General features: G+C 28.3%; 1 protein-coding gene across 1 annotated transcript in view; it reads left to right on the top strand.

Moving 5' to 3' along the window:
• The window catches only part of Proc (Proctolin), an 86,404-nt gene extending 61,022 nt beyond the window's left edge, over positions 1-25,382 (top strand). Inside the window, exons 2-3 of the mRNA XM_071177544.2 lie at positions 7,648-7,778; positions 25,008-25,382. Of these exons, the coding sequence (XP_071033645.1) occupies positions 7,648-7,778; positions 25,008-25,142 (266 nt within the window). The 3' untranslated portion in view covers positions 25,143-25,382. The remainder of the gene's footprint in view (positions 1-7,647; positions 7,779-25,007) is intronic.
• Positions 25,383-25,894: the final 512 nt, after the last annotated feature.

Genomic DNA, 25,894 nt, shown 5'->3' with positions numbered 1-25,894 from the left:
CAGCAGTTCAACAACGGTTATAAAAATAAAATTTAAAGAAAACAACACTTTATTGGCACATTTTTGTATTTTCTGAATTGATCAGTAGATAGCCACGCAAATCATAATAATAAAATAGCTTCCCTTTGGCATTCAGAAATTATTGCAGTTGGTTAAAATTAAATTTATCATAGCCTTTTAGGGGTTTAAACGAAAGTAAACAATTAACCGGACCAAAAAGCTGTAAAGTCACCCTGAAGAACATTCTCGTGTAGTGGTTTCGAAGAATTGAATTAGAATTAGAAAGTGGGAACAAGCTAGTTTGAAGATTTGCATAAACAAAATAAAACTTTTGTGACTATGAAGTTTTATTAAGCACAGTTAGATTTCTTCTTAAAATAAAATATTCTTCATTAAAACCACATAACCAATTGCTTAAATCCAAATATTTATTTTCAATCAGTAATTCTAATAATAACTAAACCAATTGAATTTCTCAATATAAACAAACCTTCTTTTGAAACTACATTGAAATGAAATCACTTTAAAGTCCGTTTTTAAATAACCTAATTTTTAAAGTAACTTAATTATCTTGCAAAAGTATCTTGAGACTTCTTATATTGAACAAATATTTTCTCAACAAACACTTTCGAAATTAAATTGTTTAAGAGGAACATTTTTTGTTTTTAAATCTAAATCAATGAGGTTTTATTTTATTGTTAAAAATTTCCTTTGTTTAAAATTGTAATGAAAATACTTTTTTGAAATCTCCAATGGCCATCACTCATTTTGTAACTTAATTTTGTTGGATAATCACTTCAGAAAGAAAATTATTTCAAATAGAATTTAAGAGAAGTTTAGGAAATTAATTCCATTGAGAAATCTTGTTCTTTTTATCAGTTTAAATCTAATATACATTTAAGAATTTCTCGGTACATTATTTGAAATTGTGAGCAATAATTTAAATACATATTTTTGGATGAGTTTTTAGGCTTTAATATTTTTTTAATTGATAAGTTTTTAAGATGCGTAGATGATTTTCAAATTTAAGGCATTTTTGAAGCTGAAACCATTTTAAAAACAAAATAGAAACTAATCATTGTTAGCAATTAACAATGATTCTTATTATTTCTTTCACATATTTTATTAGTCAGTATAAAGTTTGAATTAAAATACAGACTTCTGGGGATCTTAAAAATTATCATAAATTTAAAACTACATTAACAAACAACTGACCGGACAATTTCACAAATTTTTTTTCGTTTTACAATACCTACCCGTATACCCGAATCATAATAACATACAAAAACATACTTTTAAGATACAAAAACATACTTTTACGAAGAAAAAAACATACTTTTTAGATTAATAAAACCAAAATATATGGTATTTTAACAATTTATTTGGTTATTCTTCCGTTCATAAATTTTACCGGAAATTCGGATTTTCAAAATTATAATTCTTATTACCGCACTTTTCATAAAAGATATGAAATTTAAAAACAAATTTAATGGTTTTCATTCAATATTTTAATATTGGCTAATTTTTTTCGCCATTTATCAACTTTCGTCTCATATAAAACCATAATTTATAATTAATTTCACCAAAATCATTTCCAAAGTTCTTCGGTGAAAAGTATACTATTTTGGTGCTTTCATAGAGTCAGAAACTCGATATTTTTTACTATATTCTACCAGTTTCGCCCATGCTTCTTTCGCAGTGCAAAAATGTCTCAAAGTTAAAATCCACCTTTGTACGCTTTTTATTACCAAAATGCAGAGAGTTTACCACCCTTTATAAATATTTATGGAATTTTGCGAAAAAGAATTTTAAAAATTTCTATTTTTGAACAGCAGATTCAAATTGCGGTTTTCAAAAGCTGATTGTTTTATAAAATATATGACTATTAAACATTATTTTTGCATTATTCAACAAAACGTTTAGTAAAAAAAAATTAAAATCAGACCAATCAGTAAAAGTAAATTACAACGAAGATGGAATTGAAAGAATAAAAACCAGTTTGATTTTTAAAGGAAGTAGTAAGAGAGTAACAAAAACAAAAATGCGATTGTTTAAGACCTTTCAGCATTCTCCTTCGCCTTTTCAGAAAATAATATATAGGATTTCTAAGAAATTGAGTACTTCATGCTAGTTTTTTAAATAATAAATAAAATTTTAAACAGAATTATTACTGTTTTCTATCGGAAAATTGTGATTATATCTCTATTGTCTCGATTAAAAGGAACTATGTTTCTGAATAAACTAATAGCCCCTCTATTTATTTAGAAATAAGATTAAAAATTCAGACGAAAGTTAAAATTAATTTAGGTTTCTTTCAATTGATAAAAAGCCAGAATGTATTTTTTGAACCAGTATGTATTTTTTAAATAAACAAAAAATATAAATTAAAATTAAATTTTTTTCAACTAACGCAACAATCTGGTTTCCTATGAGCGTAAACGCAATATATTTTTGTATTGCAATTTGTAAATAAACACATAAGTAGGGTAAATTTCTTGAATAATCAAACATGAAATTACTTAAAAAGAAGTAAGTCTTAAGCGATCAAACATTTCTGTTTTTCTGAATTATTTTTTTAACTTAGTGGGAAAGAGTAATTATTTCGGCTTAAATATAACGGCATGGACATTGTTGTTGAACTTCATAAACTATTTTTTTTGCTTAAATCCGATTTACTCTAAATTTCTAAAAACTTTGTACTCCTAGAATTTGCAAGATTTATGAAATATATACGAGTAAATTGTTAATAAATGTCAAAAAAGGTATTGCGTCCCTACTTTTAAATTTTTTTTCAAACTTTAATTAATATATTTAATGTTTTCGTCACTGTCACTAAAATAATTAGATGAGTATAATTTACATCATCATAATGCTCTCAACATACATACAAATCCTTTTTTATAAACAATATGCTGAGTGTTTCTTTTTTGTTGTATTTTTAAATTTATTTTTTTCAAACATTCATTAAATACATTAAGAGCCTTTTAATGATTCACTCATGTTGGTGTAGATGTGAATACAATTAACTGAATCTTTTAATTTCACAAATAATTGATTAAGGATCACGCGATAGAGTAATTTGTATTAATTAAAAAGATATTTTTACTTTTAGAATTACTCTTGAATAAATAAAGGATGAGTTTAAAGAAACTTTAAGTACTAATTTGCTCTGAATAATTCCTAATTATATTTCAAGAATATTAAAAATCAAGAAAAAATATGCTTTTTTCTCTCTTCTATATTATGTAAAGCAAAAATGTGAATAAAATTTGAATAAAATTTTCCATTGCATTAATACTTACATTGTCGTTAAATTAAAAAAACAACAACACTACGATAAAAGCCTTAAACGAAAAATAATAAATAGATGAATTTAACATTCAAAAAACATACCCTGAAAAAAAGTATGATAAAAAAAATCAAAATAGGGTAAAATTTGTCGTGTTTTTGGCTCTATTGGAACACCAAAACACTCAGTATTTTTTACTGAGTGTTTTTGTGTCGGTTTACGGTCTTACTGAGTGTTTTTCATATTTTATAGTCAATTTTGCAAAACATTATTAGTGAATACTTTCGTAAGGATTTTCGTAAAATTAACGATAAACTATGAGGTCATACTGTATAATAATATTTGGTAATCGTGGTAAAATTTGGTAATTTTATAATGGTTACTTAGAGAATGGTATAAAAACCATTTAGTCGATTCAAATTACTTTCTAGTTTAGTATTTTTTACTAACTGCGTGGTAATAAGCTGTAACTTTTGAGCTATAACTTTTAAAACCAGAAGAATTTCTGGTAAAGTATTACCATATGAAAGGAAAAATTATCAAATAAATGAATTAAATGTGTATACTTAAGTTTAACTAACTATCAGTTATGTTTTTTTGCTTCAAGAAATGTCATTACTGAACAATATGGTATAGTAACCAGAATTTTTTTTCCATGTACATAATATTCTGGCAGTTATTTTTTCTAAATTATGCGTTTTTGTAAATGCTCCTAATTCTTTTAATAGAATTTTTGTTTTCAAAATCAGGACAAACTATGGCAAAAGCCCCAAATAGAAATAATAAAAAGTAAATGTAGCAAAAAGAAGTACACCATATCACACTAGCTATTTTATCTAAACTTTTAATGTTGTACTCTTGTACTTGTTTTTAAAACTGTTTAAATAACAAAAATTTCAACTCAAAATACACTTAAATTATTTTCTTGTATCAAGATATCAACTTCCGAAAACAAATTTAAGAAAACAACAGGATTAATCAGGTTAGGGACCATTTCAAATGATTTCGGTTTTCTCACGGTTTCCTTGTTAATGGGATCAACTAAAATACGAAGTATCAGTTTATAATAATCATTCCGTGTTTAAGTTTAACTTCGGTTCTGAATTGCCCGGAAGTTGTTTCTTGAGGATTTAACGGGAAATTGCTCCATAATTTTCAATAATTCAGTTTGATGTGAAACAACAAAAACAATGATTGGCATACTTCAGTAAAAGCGTAATGAAATGGACTTTTTCGTGCAATTATTTAAAAATCAAAAGTAATACAGAACAATTTAAGGTATTTATCAGAAAACTTTTACTGTATTTACTGCTTTATGCAAACATGTAACAATAGAATTGTGTTCGTTCATTATTTAATCACAGTTCCGTTCTGTTTGCTTTGTGAAAATAGGCAATAAGTGTTTTCTGAATTATTTCAAATTAAATTTCAATTTAAGTTCAAATTAAACATGATTTAAAATGATTCCAAAGAATTTTAAGTTTCTTGTGATTTATTAGAAATAAATTCATGAGTAAATACGACCCAGGATTCGGAATTTGGTACTTGTAACTAATCTCAAGGTGTGCTAACGTTACAGATTTAACATTTGTTTTTATTATTATACTTATAAATACGCAGCATATGTTTTTTCTATTTATTTAAAAATTATGTTTATATTTAGGAAGATTGAGGCATCCATGCTAAATCTATTTTATTTTAAAAAACAGTTAAATGTCTTCACTTAACTTAGCAAATTTAATAATTAATAATTTATTTAAATGAAGTTCTAAATATCATATACAAAAAATAAAAAAGACATGTTTAGTTAAGAAGCATGCTATGACAGTAATTAACAGTTATTACTTCATATCTTTGACGTATTAAAAATTGAAATTAATGATATAAAATTACCAAAATTTAGAATAATACAAAATAACGTAAAATAAAACGTAACGTTTAGACAATGCAATTAATCAGAAGAGTATTTAATCACAGAAAAAATTATTCAAACAATAAATAAATTAACTTAAACTTTTTTTAAACATAGATTTATTCACAATAAAAAACTGATTAAATGCATTTTCTAAAAAGGAAGAACAATTCAGTAAAATGATTTTTTTTTTGAAATAAAAGGAAATAAATAATTGCATTTAACTTTTTTTGAAGAAATGGAATTCATTTTAAAAAAAAAACTATCATGCTAAAATTTAATGATAAAGATTAAGTTGATAAATTTGACAAAATAACGAGATTTATGTGATATTTTTTTTCTTTTAATAAAATTTTCAGATAGAAAGAGTTTTTAAGAACCAGTTTCGTGTTTCTAAATTGCCTTTTCTTATTTATATTACAAAAATATATTGTTTTTAATCGTGAATTTTATTTACTGCTGAAAAAAAAATATGTAGGAGATTTTTTATGTTTTATGACATCAACATATTTTGAAAAATTTATCAAAAAATGCAATTCTTCAAAAAAATAAATAAGAAAGCCAAAATGATTAAACAACGGATTTTTAATCTGACATTCAATTTTAAAAGAAATAATTTCACTCATTATTTACCAAAGAATATAATATTTAAAAACTTATTAAAATGTAGCCTAAAGATATGTGAATAGCTTTAAAAGCAAAATGTTGAATATTAAATATTAAAAAGATCTATACACGTGAAGTGGTCTACGCATACAAAGTGAACAAATACCAAAGTGTATTTGTTCACTTTTCCCTTCTTTACTTTTGCGATAAAAAAAAATATTTTGGTTTTCTTCAATACATTTAATAAAATAAGTTTCATACAGTTCTACAGTAAAATAATTTTTTTAATTCACTATAAATAAACTAAAACAGAATGCAGTTCGAAGCCATTGGAAGCAAAAGAATGAAATTTAAAAGAATGAAAAAAATGTAGAAGCAGCAGGCAGAATTTAATTTAGAAAAATCTCGGAACAAATTACGGTAAAATCCATGTTTTCTGAAACATGTTACGGAACAAAAAGTCTTATAAACCATAATTTTTACCGTAATAATACCGTAAAATCATTGGACCTCTCTAATTTAATATATATTACTGTAAGGTACAATATTTTATGGTAAAAATATATTGAACGATAAAGTAGATTTTACGGATGATGTACACAAAGGAACATTACTAACATCGTAATTTGATCCGAAATTTTTTCAGTGCGTTGTATTTAATTTCAAAAGACGTCGCTAACGTTTGGCGCATGCATCTGTCTATTTTCCGGTCCAAGATGCAAAATAGAATAATTGTCTTAACTCTTTTATTACGAAATGTCATTATTCTAATTAGAGCGATCCATTTTGGATTATTGAAGTCTGTATGAAAAAGATATATTTTTATTTCATTAAAAACTTTAATGTAAGAAGAATGTGTTTTTTCTTTCTTTTGTACATTTGAGCATTAATTATAAATATTTAAATTAAGTAAAAATTATGATGATTTCAATTTCTGAAAGCATGAGAATTGAAAAAAAAGCTTTTCGGAATAGGATATGACTTGTGCACTTTTTAATATGATTATATTTAATTTGTTTTAACTAGCACAGTCTTTACGTAACACCCACACTTCTATACTCTCTAATGTAATTTGAAAAACTAGCATGATATAAATACATTCATTGGATGTGCTAATTATATACTATATTAATTATCTACATATGTAGTGTATATGCTAATTTACGTACCACCCCATCTTTCTATACTCTTAAATGTAATTTGAAAACTGGAAAGATATGAATACATTCATTGTATGTGCTAATTATATACTATATTAATTATCTACACATACAATACATATGCTAATTTACGTACCACCCCAACTTTCTATACTCTTGAATGTAATTTGAAAAACTAGAATGATATGATTGCATTCATTGTATGTGCTAATTATATACTATATTAATTATATACACATTCATTGTATGTAATAATTTACGTACCACCCACACTTTCTATACTCTTGAATGTAATTTGAAAAACTGGAAAGATATGAATACATTCATTGTATGTGCTAATTATTTTATTTATTTATGGCAATAATCAAATCTTAAAGATGCCTCGCCGTAGAAGTAGAGCATTTAATTCACCATCTATACTGAAAAAAAAAATCTTCCGTGATGTCATAACATAAGCATAGCATGTCAAAAACAACTCCATGATGTCACAGCACGACGTGGCTATTTCTTTTTTTAACCACTCAAGTTTTTTCCCCAGCTCATTTACTTAAATAATAAACTCAACTAACTAACGTAAATAATAAACTTATTTGCTTATAATTTAAGTTAACATTTTTTTATTAAGACTTTGTTTTATTTATGATTAATTAAATATAAATCCACTTTTTCTTTTTTTCTAGTTATTCGAAAAGAAGTAATGGCGCTAACTCTATTGACTCTATTGTCCTGTTCGTGGATTGCATCGGGAAGGTATCTGCCCACCAGAAGTGATTCCACTCGAAGAGAACAAATCAAAGAACTTCTTGGAGCAGTAAGTTCTTGCTGAACTACATTAATAAAATATTCTTAATTGTTTCACTTCATCTGTTTAGATACAGAAGAATGTTACTTGAATCTTGTGAGCTGCGCAGTTATTAAATCAAGTATTGGGAGAACTTTGCCTTCGTGGAGGACTTTTTGATGGAACTAGTCCGAATATGCGATATATGGGGAGGAAGACAACGAGAACATCCCATGGTTAGCCTCACGTCAAGGGGACTCTAACCCATGATCCACCTACCACTGAGGTTATTTCACTTCAGTACTGGGGTCGGTGCAAGTCGGATGCAAAATTCTTATCGACCAGTCATTGCTGGGATTCGAACCTGGTTCACCTCATTGGAAGGGGAACGCCCTATGCCATGAGCCATCGCGCCTCTTAACTTGCATATTGAATTCATGGTTCATTATGAAAAATTAAAAATAAACAAATTCTGAATTACTGATATTCCAAACTGATCTGCTTTATTAGAAAATTTCCGCCCTTCTTGGCATGTCTGTTATTTTGGAAATTTTGAAGATAGTTAAACCCCCAAAATCGTGCAAAACCGCAAAATCGTTTTGTTATCTATGATAGTTATTAGTTAATTCCGTACCCATAAAATTATACCTTTTAGTTATCTATAATATAGCATCTAAAATTAAAAATTTCATTTACTAGTTATTTAAGGTAGATATTCGTTAGTTGTCTCTCACTAATTCGAATACTACTAATTCGAATGCTTTTATTATTTTATGTTCTTTTTTGCTTTAAATATAATTATGACGAGTTAAACTTTTATAGGTTTAAAGAAACTTATAACTAATTTATCTTCCATGAATAATACAAATTCATTAGTTTTCATCACAATTTATTAAATTTACACAAATTTAAAATAAATTACAAACGATATAAAAAAAATTCCAAACTATTGCGTTGAAAGATGTGAAGAAACAATTTACGCTTTAGCCTTAGTTGAACGAAAACTATTTGTGAGTGGGTTCTGGAGAAACACTTTCTATTTACGCTTTCTTAACAAGGACATTTTATGGACTAAATCTAATTCTCTGGCAGTTGGCTTTCATCCAGTGCTTTTCAGCTACAAGAGAAACATATCAATAATATCATCGCAGCCAAAGAAGCACCAAAACTCCACAAGTAGTGCAGAGATAGAGAAAAAAAAGTTGCTCTCTGTATCTAGTTAACGCAAATTGATCATGGCGTTATTCCAAAAGAAAAGGACTTTTTAAAAGTCCTAGTTTAACACTTTTTGTGTACATGGTAATAGGATGTCACTGTTTTCATTGAGAATAGACTATAATAATGAAATTTAACTTAAACGCTATTCAAAAGGAAACAAAAGAATTTTTTTTAAGGAAAAAATCTAGTTTAATATTTTTGTATAATGGTATTAAGATGTCTCTACTTTCATCAAGAATAGACTATATTAATGAAATTTGACTTAGATGTTGCTTCAAAAGAGGAAGATTTTGATTTTTAAAAGTCTTAGTTTAACACTTTTTATGTACATGGTATTAGGATGTCACAATTGCTGTTGAGAATAGAATATAAGAAATAATTTTGATTTAAAAGTGATTCCAAAGCAAAAGGAATTTCGAATTTTGAAAAACCTAGTTTACAAAGCTTTGTATATATGTTATTAAGATGTCCCTATTTTCATTGAGATGAGACTACAATAATGAAATTTGACTTAAACGTTTTTACAAAAGATAAAGCTTTTGATTTTAAAAGACTACTTTTTGTATAAATTGTATTAAGATGTCACTATTTTAATTTAGAATAGAGTATCGAATATATTTTCATGGAGAATATAATGTAATAGGGAAATTTGACTAAAATTTATTCCAAAATGGAAAGACTTTTGATTTTTTAAAGTCCTAGTTTATCACCTTTTGTATAGAGATTATTAAGATGTCACTATTTTATTGAGGATCGAATATAATTACGACAATTATCTTAAACGTTATTTTAAGAGATTATTAAGATGTCATTATTTTCACTGAGACTATAGAATATAATTACGACATTTATATTAAACGTTATCTTAAAAGAAAAAAATACATGTTACTATATATGTTATTAAGATGTCACTATTCTCATTGAGAAGTCTAAATTCACTTTTTCATGCCATTTTAACTGAACTGCACCCAAACTGTCGAAAAATGGGTGAAAATTTCTAGACTAACTTTCACTCAACACTAAATATCTCATCTTTTAATTGAGGTTTACTAGACTTCAGCTATTAATAACTAAATGTGTGTTAAAGTATTTCAAATTTCTGGTTCGTCAATCCTTAATTACATTGACTTTTTGTCAACAGAAAACCTCTATCTATGCATGAATCAATTGGAAAGAAAATAAATTAAATGATTCAGTAAATGCAAGGATTTGATGAACTTATAATGACATTTAATTTCCTTACTTCCAAGAAAGAAAAAGCGATGAAAAACATCTAAGTTATTCGCTTTTTGGTTAGTCAAGTCTGGCTAGTAATCTCGTAATATGTTGATCTGTCGCAGTTTGAAAGTTAAATCAAATCAATTTTTCTATTTCTAAGATCGAAGAAGAAGAAAGTTGGTTATAGAACCCAAAAAGATACAGTCTTAACAAGAAGCACTTATAAAATTCAAGCATGAACTTCGTACCAATAGCATCATGTTCCATTAATATTTTATAGGCTTACTAATCTGTTATTATACTTGTGACAATCCAAAAATTTCACATTCTCTTTATTATGTTTCTGAACAATTGTTTCAGGTTACACATTGTCTATTTTCACTCTTAAACCGTTGCATTACGTTGAAATTTGAAACAAGCGTGCCTAACTTAAGCATCCGAATGCTCGCGAAAAGAGCATAAGACAAGAGAGACAGACGGAGGATTAGAGGATAAGAGATTAGGAGACTATATACACCCAAGAGCCAATACATTATGACCACCCTCCATCTATAACAATGGGCTCGCCCAGGTTTTCATGGTTTCTCGCCCAAGAACAATGTTTTCATGGGACACATTAGGACCCATAATCCTCGTAGAACAATCCCTGACGTCTGTAAGCTACTTGAACACAGGCTCAGGATATTCATGTTTGCCATAAAAAATTTTATCACGAGTCAGACTCGGTAATCGAGCAAGGGGTTAATAAAAAATGCTCGATATTTTTGAGGTAGCTACAATTTAGAGTTTCCTAAAACTGGTTTCCTAAATCGTACCACTTACGAACCTTTCAAAAGCAGTTAATTTTCAGCACTTACTGTGCAAACATCTTGACCAGAAAACATAATATAAGTATCTGAGAAAATGTACTTTATTATTAAAATTTTTCGAATCTGTGATTTTTTATTTATGAATATTTAAATGTAAAAAATGCTACGAGTCAGAATACTTTCCTAATCACACAAAACAAAATAATAATTTTCTCTAATTTTGAGAAAAGTTATCGGTATATGACTGAAAAAACTGAAAAACTATTTTAGCATTGTTGAAAAAATTTTGTTGAACAAGGGGCAATTATTAATCTTTGAAAAACAAGCGTTTAAAAAAGCATATTTATGACTTTTCGTAGGCAGTGGTTTGACATACTATATGCAATCAACACTATATAGTTGAGTTTTTATTATGTTGTCCATCGAATTAAGAATTTTGGTTTGTGGAATAAGAGTTGGTTCGATTATAAGCGAATGATTGAAAACAAATAAAATCTTTGAATATTCTAAATCTAAAAGACGGAATTCATAAAGATATTGTTTCCAATTAGACGTAATAAAAAAGAAAAAAATTAGACCAACACAAGGCCTGGAGCCCTCAGATATTTCGATTATTATGAAATTGCTTTAGTGAGAAATAAAAACTTTCAGACTTTGGCTCAGGTTTTGTCTAATAAACTCATGAAGAAATTTATTTTGTCGAAAAAAATTTAAATTTCTGAAAAAGGAACATGTCGAAATTTCCTTAGTTATTTTAATAGGATTTTAGAAAGAATGGCGCTTTATGATGTAATAAATGTATATCAAAATTAAAACTTCTTCCGTTTTATTTGTCTATGAAAACTTGCACAATATTTAAAGACAACTCAGTAAAATAATTTCAGAAACTCAATAAAATACCCTTTTTTCTTTCTTCTAAATTACTTTCAATTAAAACAAAAATTAACTTGTCTGACATTGCAGCAGACAAAAATGCTTAATTAGTTCAAATTTCCAAGTTAAAATGCAATACCAAAAGTAATTTGGTATATGATCAATACTTGGTAGAATAGCTCAGGGTTTCCCGAATTCTAAGCCCCCACCGATCGATTTATATGTGCCCGCCGGTGAACGAGAACGATAAAAAATATTCAAGTTTTCAATAAAACGCTATGTAAAACTATGAGTTCTAACTATAAATTCAACTTAAAAAGTGGCTTCCGCTGGCAGGTTGGTATTTTAGAGCATGCTCTTAGTGACAAAAAAGTTGAGGTCCTCTGATATAGCAGTATATTTCACTGGATTATCTTATTGTTTTCTTAGTCTAAATCCGCTATGTTGAATATTTTATTTTAAATCTTCCGTCTTCTTCCCAAAAATTCGTTTCTATTACAAAGCTAAGCCTGTTTTGTCTCCGATACGATTAACTTTATTCGTCTTCACGTACATAGTCACTTTTAAAAGACAAAATTCGCTGTTTTTTTTTTCCGTATTTTAAAACTGTTTTGATATATTTCCTAAAATCTTAAATACGTTACGAATAGTACAGCTAAAATTCTAACATTAAGAAGCAAAAGTTTAACATTTTTATGCACTAACTGTAATTACTATATCTTAAATTACTATATCTCAAATTTTGGAAACTCAAATAGGATAAATTACAATTGTTTGTGACGCTTTTTATACTACTCAGAGAAATTGAGAGAGCTTCTACTCAGAAAAATTAACTTTTAAGATTTACTAGAATCTAAGATAAGACAATTAAAATATTTAAATAATAATGATCATATGTATAATTTTTAAAGCAAAAACGTAGTAAAACTGCCTATACCGTAAAGAGAACTGAAGATTTAAAACTCCCTACCGTTTTCTCTTTCTTAAATCTACAGCTTTCATTCATTTATTTGTAACAAACTTTAAGAAAATATCGTGAAAGAACAAGTATAAGATGTAGCAGCATATGGTATTTTATCAACCATCTTCCCATGTTAAATAATGTGAATGGAATGAAGAAAAAAATGAATTAGGGGCATAAAGCCCATACAATGTCTCTATTGTGAATACATCCACTATTCATCTCTGAAAACTTCTTTGAATATAAGAGACAATCGATATTTCTGACCATTCGATCACAATTTTCTTTTTTTTTTCTTTTTTGTTTATGCAGTAGATATTTTCTTTTCGATAGTTCCAAGGCATTTTGATAACATTTTCTTTTTTTAGATTTTTTTTCCTCAGTTGAGATGAAATTGGCATTACTTAATCTTTCAAGTATTTGAAAGGGGAAAAAAAGAATTATTTTTCTTATTTCAAATCGGTTGTACCATAAATTCTCCGTCTTATGTATCTTAAATTGTTGTTTACTTCATGGAATAATATTTCTTCATGTAAGAAAATCAAGCTTTAATGTTTAAGTTCTCAACTATTTGAGTATTCATTTTTGTGGCCTGTTGTACCTAAATAAAGAATAAGATTGACTAGAAAAATGACTAATCTTAACTAAAATAGATCTAATTAGAAATAAAGACTGAAAACTAATATCTATGTAGTTAATCAATAAATAAGTTACGGATTCCATAAATATATCAATAAATAAATGAGGTTGTAGTGTAATAAATTTTACCTATTAATTTATGTGTATACCTTATTAAAAACCTGTTTTAACTTGAAAAAGTGTTACTTGAAAAAAAAATCTTTAGTCGATGATTTTCAAAGATAACGACCATCTTAAAAACTCATAAATATCATAATACATTGAGGAAAAAAATATGCTCAAAATTATAAGAACATGGTAAAATTTACCATGCTCTGGTTCCATGGGAACACCAAAAAACTTGGTAATTTTTACAAAAGCGCTTTGGGAATGGTTTTGGTAAAATTAACAGTAAAATATGGTTTTATGGCATGTGATGAAATTTAGTAGTTGTGGTAAAACTGGGTAATTTTGTTATCATACCTGAGGGCATGGCATAAAAACCATTTATTCGCTTGCATTTATTTTTCAGTTTTGTATTTTTCACTAAATGTGTAATAATTAGAACCATAAATTTGAAAACCAGAATTTCTGGTAAACTGCGTTACCATGTCAACTGGAAAAATTACCAAATGAATGTTTTTAATACCGTATATTTTGATTTTATTAACCAGAATTATGGTTTTTGTCATTAAAAATGCCATAACCATACAGTTCTGTAATTTTAGCAGAATTGTTTTCTTCGCGTACAATAGTTAATATCAGCAAGTAAATTTGAAATATTTTTAACTACTGTATTATGATATTTGTGTGTTATGAAGTTGAATTCGTCTTTGATAATAGATAGAAGCTTCAGATGATTATAAATGATCCCCGTAACTATGTAAATCTTAAATGGATAATGCACAAAATATATGCTTATTGAATACAAAAACAGTGCAACAAAATATCGATTATGAAGACATTTTTCATTTTATATAAACATTCTTAATTTGCTCAAATTAAAACATTTGAAACTTATATGCTTTTAAATCAAATCAAAAAGCTTCTCAAATCCTTTAGAAACCACGATAAAATAGCAAACACTTCATCTTCAACAACCTAATGGACTTGGATTAGTCTAATTTAATGTCATGGGAAATATTTGAATTAGTTAAAGCGAAGGGTATTGATAGTCTAATCGCACGAAACAAATTTTATTTAGGATTAAACTAACATTTTACTGATAAAAAATTTTAATCTATTAATTATTCTAAAGAAACAATTGAACGCTTAAACACTCGATAAGACTCAACATCTTTAAAATTTATAGCAATCTTTTAATTTAAGCTTTTCTTTAAAGCTTAAATCAGCAATGCTTCTTCTTTAGAAGTTTTGTGTATCTCGTTGAGACTTTAATAGGATTCTTAATACAAAATTAAATTTATGTTTTTGAAGTTTTCTTCATTTAAACAAAAACCCATCCCGTGAAAATTGAAGAAATGTAAAAATATCGTAAAAAGATTTTCAAATTTTTTATTAAATGTCAGTATTCAAATCAGAGCCGAACGTCAAGACAAGTCAAGCGTTAGAAGCCTGCCTCAAATGCCACTCATATTTAAAATTTACCATATGAATTTGTAGGTTGGAAATGATATTTTTTCTAGACGTATAGAATTCGTCAATAAAAATGAAGATGTATGTATAAACGTGAAATTGTTTCATTTATGAGTTCATTAGGAGAAAGTAAAACGGTTAGTTCTTGAAAATTCTCAACAAGATTTTGATCTTTTAGTAAATTTATCATATAGCTTTCATTTCTCCACCTAATTTTTTAAAATATTTTTTGGATTTGAGATCGAATTTAACATAAACTGAAAATTTTAAATCTTCAATTGGAATATCTTTCTGTAACGAGAGATACCTATCCTAAATTCTTTCACTAACAAGGGAAACTAGGGAAGTGTGACTCGCCAATTTTGAAATAAACTAGTGGGATGTATGGCTTATGAGGAATAATTTTAGGGGGCAACATTCGTTTCGGCCCATAGAAGGTCCTGTGAGAGATAAAAAATAATTCAATATATAGAAAAATTGGTATTTTATTACTTCAATGCAGACTATTAGTTATTGTAATTGTTCAAACGTAAATTCAAATTCTTAAGTGAAATTAATTAAACAGGAGGTAGAAAAATAAAAATAACCATAACTACATTAATTCAAATTCAAATTGGAACAGCGCACAAGGCAGCTAAAACCAAATTCAAATCATATAAACTAGTAATAATATAAATTTATTCGAAAATAATTTAAATATAACCACTACAATAAATACAACCACTACAAATATTAAATTCCAAATCGCTAGTATACAAGACGTTGACACAGTCAAAAATTAAATCCCCACAAAGCAACTCTCGAAGAGTTCCAAAAATGTCGTCTGGTTTTTCAATTTGCAATGTACTTTATTAGGCTGCACTTTGTTATTGCTTAGGTTAGCCTTCGTTTTATTCTGTCTCTTACAGTGAGCTCTTTTCGATTTCAAAGCCAGTTTCACTCGTTTTGAATTAGATTTTAACAAGCTTTTACAATTTTGACAATTTTTTAATCCATGTGCCATACTTAAATCAATAAACAAACTAGACTATTTTTCGTCCTACGTGGAATTTTTTTTAAATTTTTTAACTTGCTGATACTCTTAGTTTCTCTATAGAATAGAAATCCAGATCAACTTGTTTTTTACTAAGTATTGCTTCACTTTTTCATTTGGATTTGGTCCTTGTCGAATCTTGCCGAATCTTATTGAAAAGTTCCATCTTCCGATCCCATTTCTCAACAATAACAATTCCTTAAAATGCTATTTTTGAAATATATCTTTGAATGGAAGCCTTTTCCTAAACTCTGGTCTTATTCTTTTGGTCATTATTTTTTTGTACTGGTCATTGTTAATTTATAAGGTAATATCAACAAGAATAATCAATCCTACGCCATTCAAAAAACACAAAAAAAAACATTTTCTTTTCCTATAGCTGGAAGAATCAAAACTTAATTCAATTAATATGCTCACTACTGCAGTATTTAGCAATTATAAACAAATGCTTTCATACGAACTACTTACAATTTTATGAAATTCACCTTTTTATAAGAAAAAAACGCAAAATATAAATTAATCCATGTTAAATCAACAATATTAACACTCATTTTACTCTTGCTTTTAACTTGTTGTTTTTAAGGAGAAGTATTTTAAAGTTCATTAAATTTCAGCAGTAAATTTCATTAGCGATCAATAATACTACTTCTTTAAGCCTTTTGAAAAACTAATGAAGTTGAGAAAATATTAATTTAACTAATTAAAAACTCAAAAAGCGTCTCCGTGAAAGCTACTTTAATTAATAACAATATGCGTAAACAGTTTTCCATCATCTAGCTTATTTTCTTATCCCAGAATACGAGCTTTGTTCACCGAAATTAGTGTTTCTTATAATAGCTTTATGCTATAATTTAAATTAACCGAGCTCAATTTTTAATTATGTTTTGCATTAACGCTTCTTTACCTGGAACTATTGCAATTAAAAATAATTTTATAAATTTCAGCTTTTTTGTTAGCGTTCGTTATATAACGTATACGGCAATGACGTTTTTAAAAACTATACTAACTACTATATAGTTTTAATAAGGTGTTGGTTTAAAATATAGTTTTACTTCTTATTCAGTTTAAATTTTATAAATACTTTTACTCCCAATTATTGCAAGCATTTCGTTTATCAATATTATTTGCGTATTTTTTTTTGTTGAAAATATAAAGTTAAGAGAATATATAAAGTGAATAAATCAAAAAACAGAAGCTATTTCTCCCAGTTTAGTTAAGGAAAATCAAAAATATACTTTTTTTGCAATTGTTAAGGAACTTATCCCATTCTGAAACTAGTCGCAAAATTTTATGCTCGTAAAAAAAAAATGGCTGTTGTTTAAACCATTTGCGCAATCATTTCCTGACTTCGTCATCCGTTTAAAATGGTAGTCCTCATTCAACAAAGATGATCTAACCAAAGATGTGGAAGTAATATCGAGAGAGAACTGGATATTATAGTGGGTGGTTTAGAACTTTCCCTTTCCATTTCTGGAGCATTATCTTTGTTAACTTGGTTGTGCCTGGTCAAAAAGTTTACCGATACATTTTGATTGATTGTTTTCTTTAGCTTCGTTAGCGTTTTTAAATGCTACTGAGATCTGGAGTTTTGCTCATAACTCCAGAAAATCTACAAAGATCCCTTTCTATGAATTAAAATCGTAAAGAATGGACTTGTCAGATGCTTGGTTATCATGTCTTTATTATTGCTCGTGTAAGAATTTTCGACACCTAGCAACTATATCTTCTAGCACATCAGCTACTACATTTCAGACTCATTACCATTTTTCTTGATGGTATAGTTAATGTTTAATAACCTTTTTATCGTTTTTTATTGGATGTACATTATATTTGATTGCATAAAGTTAATTAAAACTCAAAATGAAATTTACTGAAATAAAAATTTTCTGAAATGAAAGTCAATTTAATTTCAAAAGCACTTTTGCGATCGTCCTGTGTTCCATTCCTTTTGTGCTATTACTTAATTTTATTGTGTGCTATTATTTAATTCTCAGAGATATTGTTATTTGAAACTCAAATGAAGAATGCATAATTATAATACTTCAATTAAATAAATTTGTATTCAGCGCTTTTGTAAAATTAACTAAGCATTATTAGTGATTTCTATCAGATTTTTGAAGAAGAATAAAATTTTTAAACAGATTTAGGTAAAATAAAGAATTTTAATTGGCTTAATTTTGAAAATTCTAGTTTTAAACAGTCACCGAGTTTCGAGGTCAATAGACAAGAAGCTAATAAATATATAAATTGACACTAATAGCTTCAGTATGGAATAAAGTATAACTAATATAAAATAAAACAACATTTTATACTGTAATGAAGAACCTTAATCGTTCTTAGACATACTATACCAATTTTCAAATAAATTCTACGTTTAGACAATATTGCGGGTTTTTCAGTATAGAACTGAAACTATAGTAGATCTATTTTTTTGGCACACGGAGAAAAATTTTGGTAAAATTACAGTTCTGCATGTCTAAGACATTTCTGGAAATGAAAAAACACTATTCCGGTAATAAAATCAATATATACAGAATTTAAACCATCCATAAGGTATAGATTTCCGTTCACATGGTAACGGTTTACCAGAATTTCTTGTTTTCAAAATTATAAATCGTATTACCTGATATTGAGTAAAATTACGAAACACTAAAAAGTAAATTTAGCCAAATAAATGATTTTTTGCTTTGCTCTAAAGTATCACGGTCACATTACCAAATCGTACCCTATTTACAAAATTTTATTACAAATTATAAAACAATATTTTATTGTTAATTTTGTCAAAATGATGGCCAAAGCGCTTTGGTAAAAATCACCTTGTTTTTTGGTGTTCCCATAGAGCCAGAAACATAGTTTTTACCCTATTCTGGAAGTTTTGACCATACCTTTTTTCTCAAAGTAAAAGGGCAAAACAGTTTTACAAAACATTATCGAAAAGTTTGTGAAAATAAATACATCTATATGAATTCCCTCATTATCAATAGAGACATTTGTAAATTAATTTTTAGCTATCCGTCTCGGTTTTAAAACCTTTTTTCCATTATATTCTTCCCAACGCTAAAATACTTCACCAATGAAAACACTCAAGAATTCGAAATATGCGATCAATATTTCGAACTTTAAAACGCAAAGCGAATTTTACTTTCAACTTTTTCCTAAATAAGTAAAGAGAGCAGCAGGAAAATGTGAAAGTCTGATCTTATAAGCAAAACTTTTCCAGCCCTAATAGGGAGACAAAAAAAGAATAGTAGAAGAAGATAAAACCCTTGCATAAGCATTTGAACCGAGAAGGTGGCATCAGATGAAGAGAAAATATAAATAAATGAATACGTAATAGCTCTTAAAATATGCACTTGGGATACGCAATTCTCAACCATAAAATTGATATTTAAAGAATATAAAACAATATCAATTTATATGAAAAGATATGAGAATATCTTCATTCAATAACAATGCATTTCTTTTCTTTACTCAATTTGACAGTATCCAGATTTTGTTAAGAACTTAGTTATGAATAAATTGCTTATTTAAAAAAAAATTGATTGAAGTGATTTCTTATAATGAAACTCCTCTAGCTTAAAAAAAAAGGGGGGAGAGAATAATTAAGGAGACTTGGTAGGGCATATACCAATAATGCTAAAACTGACCTTTTACGATTTACCTTTTCTCAGCATCTAAACTACATATTGCTTCTATTTTTTTCTCAGAATATTTACATGTATGTGTATACAATCTGATAACTGTTTATAAAAATGTTTGGTAGAAATTCTTTCAAAAAATTTTGAACTGAGAACTTTTAATTTTTAAAAAAATTTTATCACAAATCTTAAATAACTTTTAGCGCTAAATACATACTTTTATCTGAGCATACAACTGACATAATCTCAAATATCAACAAAAAATTTCAAAGCGATATTATAAGTAGTTTCTTAGAAAAGGTACTTCAAAAAAAGTCAGTTTTAGCTTTATTGATATATGCCCTACTGACTTCCCTTAAAGATGATAAAACTCTTTCATATGCAGTAGAACTAAGAGGTGGCATTAGAAGCAGAGAAAATATAACAAAATAAATACGTGAAAGCGCACTAAATAAATAGCATGAAGTGCTAAATACGCAGCACTTACTTGCTTAATAGAACTAAAAATGTGTAATTAATAAACGAAATTCTCAATTGTTAAAGCAATAAAATACAATTAAAATAATTAAAATGCAATTAAATTCAATTAAACTAATTCAAATGCAATTACAATGCAATTAAAATATCAACTGTACATGAATAGACATAAAATTTCATTCACTCATAACAATGCATTATAATATTTATATCATCTATAATTAAAGTTACTAACTACAGTGAAAATTTAAAAAAAAAAAAAAAAAAAAAAAAAAAAAAAAAAAAAAGACTTTAATTTTTTACCTAATTTGACAATTTCTAAAGTTGAAACTCGTGTAAAAATATAAATTACTGCGAGTTTCGCGTTAACACGCGCGTGAGTGAAATAAAATACAAACCTAACTTGTTTACTCAAAACACACTGTTAAAAAACACACTGTTAAATCAGAATGTGATGAAAAGTACCTGCACTCAGGATGCCAGTACTTTTCACCGGAAACTATTACGAAACAAAAATCTGATACACTGCAATTTTTGTTCAATAATATTTATTGTAAAATTACTGATTCACTGTAGTTTAAAAATATTACTGTAAAAATTGCTGTATGAAACTTTAGAGGCCACACTCAGCGTCCCAGTCTTTTTCACCGTAATTTTATCTGTAATTTTTTCCAGGGCAGTTGATTTTTGTATCTGCGAGCTAAATAACTTTCATGCGATTTTGTTAGGACTTTAACAACTTGTACTTTATTTTGTTCTCAATTTTTACTTTTAAATGGATTCTTTTTTGCGTATAAATCACAAATAAATATGAAAGTCTAATGATTATTATTATTAATTTGATGATCTTATAAGAAATCTTTTCTATGCTTAGCTTCAAAAGGGGAACAAAATGGCCAGACTATACGGCGCCACTGAAAAACAAGAACAATCGCACCCCCGTCTGCTTTAATGGCCGACAACAACATCATGAGAATTTGTTCACTCATCACAATATATTTTAATATTCACATTATTTATACATGCCACAATTGAGGTTAACTAGCTAAGGAGATCCAAACTGAAAGAGCTTCTGAACAAAGATATTGCAGATTGCTGTATTCTTTGTTCAGAAATTTTCAAACTCATTGTAAAATTATCAAAAAACTTATTTATTTTCCCTTTGTAATTTGATAGTATTTATGATATCCATAAATTGAAACTCATCTTAAAGAATAAATTATAGCACGTTTCGCATTAACGCGCATGAGGAGGGAATTAAAGGCTAATTTTAAATGGTGTTTTTATTTTAAACAGCTTCTTAGATAATTTTCTAGCATACTAAACTTTTATTTAGATAAAAACTTTAAAACGTACATATGGTAATTATAGTTCTCCTTGAGCGACGGTGGCCCAGACTCGAATCCCAGCTGCAGCTGGCTGATATGAACTCTACTTCAAACTCGCACTGATCCTAGTGCTGACGTAAAATATCCTAAGTGACAGACGGATCATGTATTAGAATCCCCTTGCCGTCTGACTAACCGTAGGAGATTTTCGTGGCTTTCCTTTCCATGTAACGCAAATGTGGGCTAGTTCCATGAAAAAGTCCTCCGCGAAAATAGAAATAGAAATTCTTATTTTCTTTAGAAAATTTAAGTACTTAAAAAATAAAGATTGACCGTTCCTCTTAAAGCTATATTTATTTATTTGTAATCGAGAGCAAAAATCTTCAGAATCTGATTTCCAAATTTAATTGTTTTCATGAGATTATGTTTATATATTTATTGCAAAAAAATTATTTGTACAATTAATGTTGAAAAATCTTAAATGACAGTGATTTCATTTATTTGAAGCAATCAATACGCAACAAATTATGGTTTAAGAAATTAGCTCATTAAGGTAAACTCTACAAAACCACGATAATAGAGAGATTTTTCAGCTTCACGTATCTTTCCGAACGCTCCCGTACGATACGTTTTGAAAAAACTGCGCATGCGTCAGAGTAGATGAGGAGCCGGATATTAACTTCAAAAAAATTATAATAGTTATCAAGCATGCGCAGTTGTCAGCATGCGCAAACCTCTTGTACGGTATGCCTCACGGTATGTCTCAAAACTCTTGTACGGATGATACGTAAAACTGCGAAGAAATATCTCATGTGGTTTACGATATTGTTGTTGTTAATTTACGTCGCACTAGAGCTGCAAACTGGGCTATTGGCGACGGTCTGGGAAACATCCCGGAGGATGATCCGAGGACATGCCATCACAATTTTGATCCTCTGCGGAGGGGATGGCACCCCCGCTTCGGTAGCCCGACGACCTGCGCGCGAAGTCGAGCTCTTTACGGTTGCGCAGTTTAACGAGGAACAATACCGCACACCCTCGGTCCCTACGCAGACTGATTCAAGTGGTCACCCACCCGCACACTGACCGCAGCCAGTGATGCTTGATTTCGGTGATCTGCTGAGAACCGTGTCTTAACGATCAGACCACTGCGGGACGGTTTACGATATAGTTTCACAATATGAAAAGAACATTTATATTTGTTCACTTCAAATTTGTCTTTGTTTTTATATTTCGATGGGAAAACATTTAATATGTCTTTTTAAACATTAAAGCAATTGCAGCTTTCAAAAAATTTTAGTGCTCTCGAGCTTCTTATTTTTATTTTATTTCTTTAATTACACTGTAAAAATTCCTGATCAAACATCAAATTACGATAAAATATACTGGCACCCTGAGTGCAACATCCGTAAAATTCATTTTTCCTAAATATCTTTTTTACCGTAAAATCTTTCTTACCGTAAAATCTATTTTTACCGTAATTTTTGCAACAATATTTATTTTGTTAGTGTGATTTTATTGTAAATATTACGATTAAAATTACGGTACTCCAGAGTTTTTGTTCCTTAAACTTTTACAACAAAAATAGATTTCACGGTAAAGAGCACTGACGCCCTGAGCGCTGGTACATGACATATGGAAGTGCCGGTGCTTGTTTTGCTGTGAAAAATTGTTTTTATTAACACATTAATTGAATTTTCATGAAAACTTTTTACAAGATTCCTTTATATTTTAAAAGGGACATCAGAATTCAATTTTTCTTCTTCGTTTATGAAACAAAAGTGTTTTCGAACTAAATGTAATACACAGTTGCATGCTATAGAACTTTAGAAAAAACGGAGACAATCTGTAAATCGCGTGATCAAGAATATACATAACCGAGATAAATAAAAGTTTTAAACTCTGTCTTTACACATTGGGTAAACAACTTGGAGAATCAGATTCAGTTGTAGCTCTATAAAAGAAAAAAAAACAGTTCGCGAATAAATTTCAAAAAGAGTCATTTTAACTCTTATGTTTATAACTTTATATATCAATAGTCAATTTTATAGTGTGAAAAAAGAAACTGTGTTAGCCGTACCGTAACACGCAAAATAAAAGTAGTTCTAATTACGGCAATAATCAAATCCTAAATTATCTAACACTTTTGATCAGTTATGCTGTATACTGTAAAGTTAAAAATTGGGTAACTTGTATTTTTTACACTTACAATAGATGGTTGTATAACCAATAACTCTTATTATCAATGACATAATTCTCAAAATTTCGATTCAATTCATCAAATTAGATTCAACTCACAAAACGGGAGAGCGTTTATTCTGTAAATCACCATAGACAATCGTGAATCTCGAAATATTGTATAGAAAATCGGTGGAATATCTTTCTCAAAGGTACGCATTTTATAGTGTTGATAAACAGTATCAAAAATCAGAAGAGAATTATATTTCTGGTAATATCTAGAACATGTTCTCGAAGTCATTCTGGTAATTCAAAAATGTAATAAAATCAGCTCTTAGAGCTGTATTTGAAAACTGTTTTAATATTGCTGATTTATTTTTGAGATATTTATTTACTTTTGTATTATATGAAATTGAATTTAGGAGCGTTATGGGTGGAATTTTTGTAAATTGAAAATAGTGCATAAAAGATTGCTAATTAATGTAGGTATGCATTAATTTGCAATTAATGTAATGTTGTCGTTTTTTCCTTATGAAAATGGAGGATGGTTTTCTTATAGTGAATAAATATTTTATTGAATTATTATATGTTGTCCATTCTAGTGCAATGCTTTTTGCTTTATTTCTAACAGTAGCATGGTTCCTAGTTCGTAAAAGTTTTATTCTTTACTGGTAAAAAAGATATTAATATCTAAAAACTTTTTGCAAAGACCGGAGCAAATATTGCAAACAACCCATTTCTCGTCCCCAGTGATGATTCTCTTCAAAAATGGATAAATTTCTTAACATGTGAGAAACAAATTACAGGCGTAAAATGCAACGACACAAATTCCTTCCAAAAGAACATGGAGAACTCATATGTCGAACTTTGAGAATAAACCTAGGCATTTGAAATGATCATGAACTGTCGAATTTCACAAATTTAATCTCTTAGAGATCTCATCAGTTGCTATTCACCAGTTCACTACACAGCTTCAACTGGCCTTCCAGAACGTAGTGCATCTTCATCAAAATTGCCGAATCGAATTTTTACAAATCAGTTTTGGCACCAGTGGACTAATAATAGGTCTTCTTCACTCAAACCGGATAAATCTTTTTTTGCTTGAACAGCCTTTTTACCTTTTCGAGTGCAAAAAATAAAGTATTCCAAAAATGCTGCTTTTCAATTTTCTACGAGTATATTTAAAAGGACTCCAACCAAAAAACTGCGTAGAATCGATTGAACTTTTTCACAAGTACTCTAGGTTTATCATTTGAGAAAAACGATATCCATATGATTTTCTTTAAGATAATAATGTCGATTTTTTTTTTAGCTCCTGGATTTGGCTCCCGAAGATAGAGATATCAGACGTTCCAGCTATCCCTATGATCTCCACAGTGGATCCATGGCAAAAAGATCAGTCCAAGAACCGGAGCGATCCATTCCATTTCAGAGGGACGCGGAGTAAACTAAGTTAAACCGTCATTATGAACAACTTCATAAATCGTTTCTTAACTTGACAGTCTCTCGTTTAACTTCTTTTCTTTTTTGTCTTCTTAATGTAATCAGTTTGTCATCAGGAAAACTTTAATGTGATTTTTAGTGAATAAAATAAACTATCCGACAATGCCAAAGATACATTAAATGTATTTTTATTGAACATGTGTTTCTTTTTGTAAAGGTATGAAATAAATTGATTTGTTCCTTATGCCTTCGTTTGATTGTAAGAACAGATAGAAAGTAAAATGCAACGATGTCTTTTCATATAGATAATTTTTGCCTTATTCAGTTGAAAATTAGTACGATTGTCAAGTGAACTGGAAAATTAGAACAATCTTTGAGAATAGGGAATAATTTAGAATGTTTAATTAGATGATCAAAAATTAATAAAACTGCAATGTATAATGAGGATTTAAGAAAAGCATAAATGCTAAACATGACATTAACCACGTTTTTCAGATATAAGTGTTTAGTTTAATGGATCTGCGAATAATTGGATATAGTTCGTAAATATTTAATTTTATGTAATAATTGTATTATTTGAAACAGTTTTTGATTGCATCATATTTCGAAAAAATTATTGAATATTCAAGTCTTTAGACAAGTTTATAGCTTAAGATGGGTTTGTATAGTGTAAGGCTCATTCCAGATGAAATCAATCAAATGCCGCTGCTGTCATGTCCCAGATTTTCAAGTTCTTGATGAAAAATGGTTAAAATA

Source organism: Parasteatoda tepidariorum, chromosome 2, assembly GCF_982258835.1.
Source record: "Parasteatoda tepidariorum strain Cologne lab strain chromosome 2, Ptep-v5.0, whole genome shotgun sequence".
In the NCBI taxonomy this organism is placed as follows: domain Eukaryota; kingdom Metazoa; phylum Arthropoda; class Arachnida; order Araneae; family Theridiidae; genus Parasteatoda; species Parasteatoda tepidariorum.
Note: the sequence above shows the minus strand (reverse complement) of the source record. Positions and strands in the feature narration are given on the sequence as shown.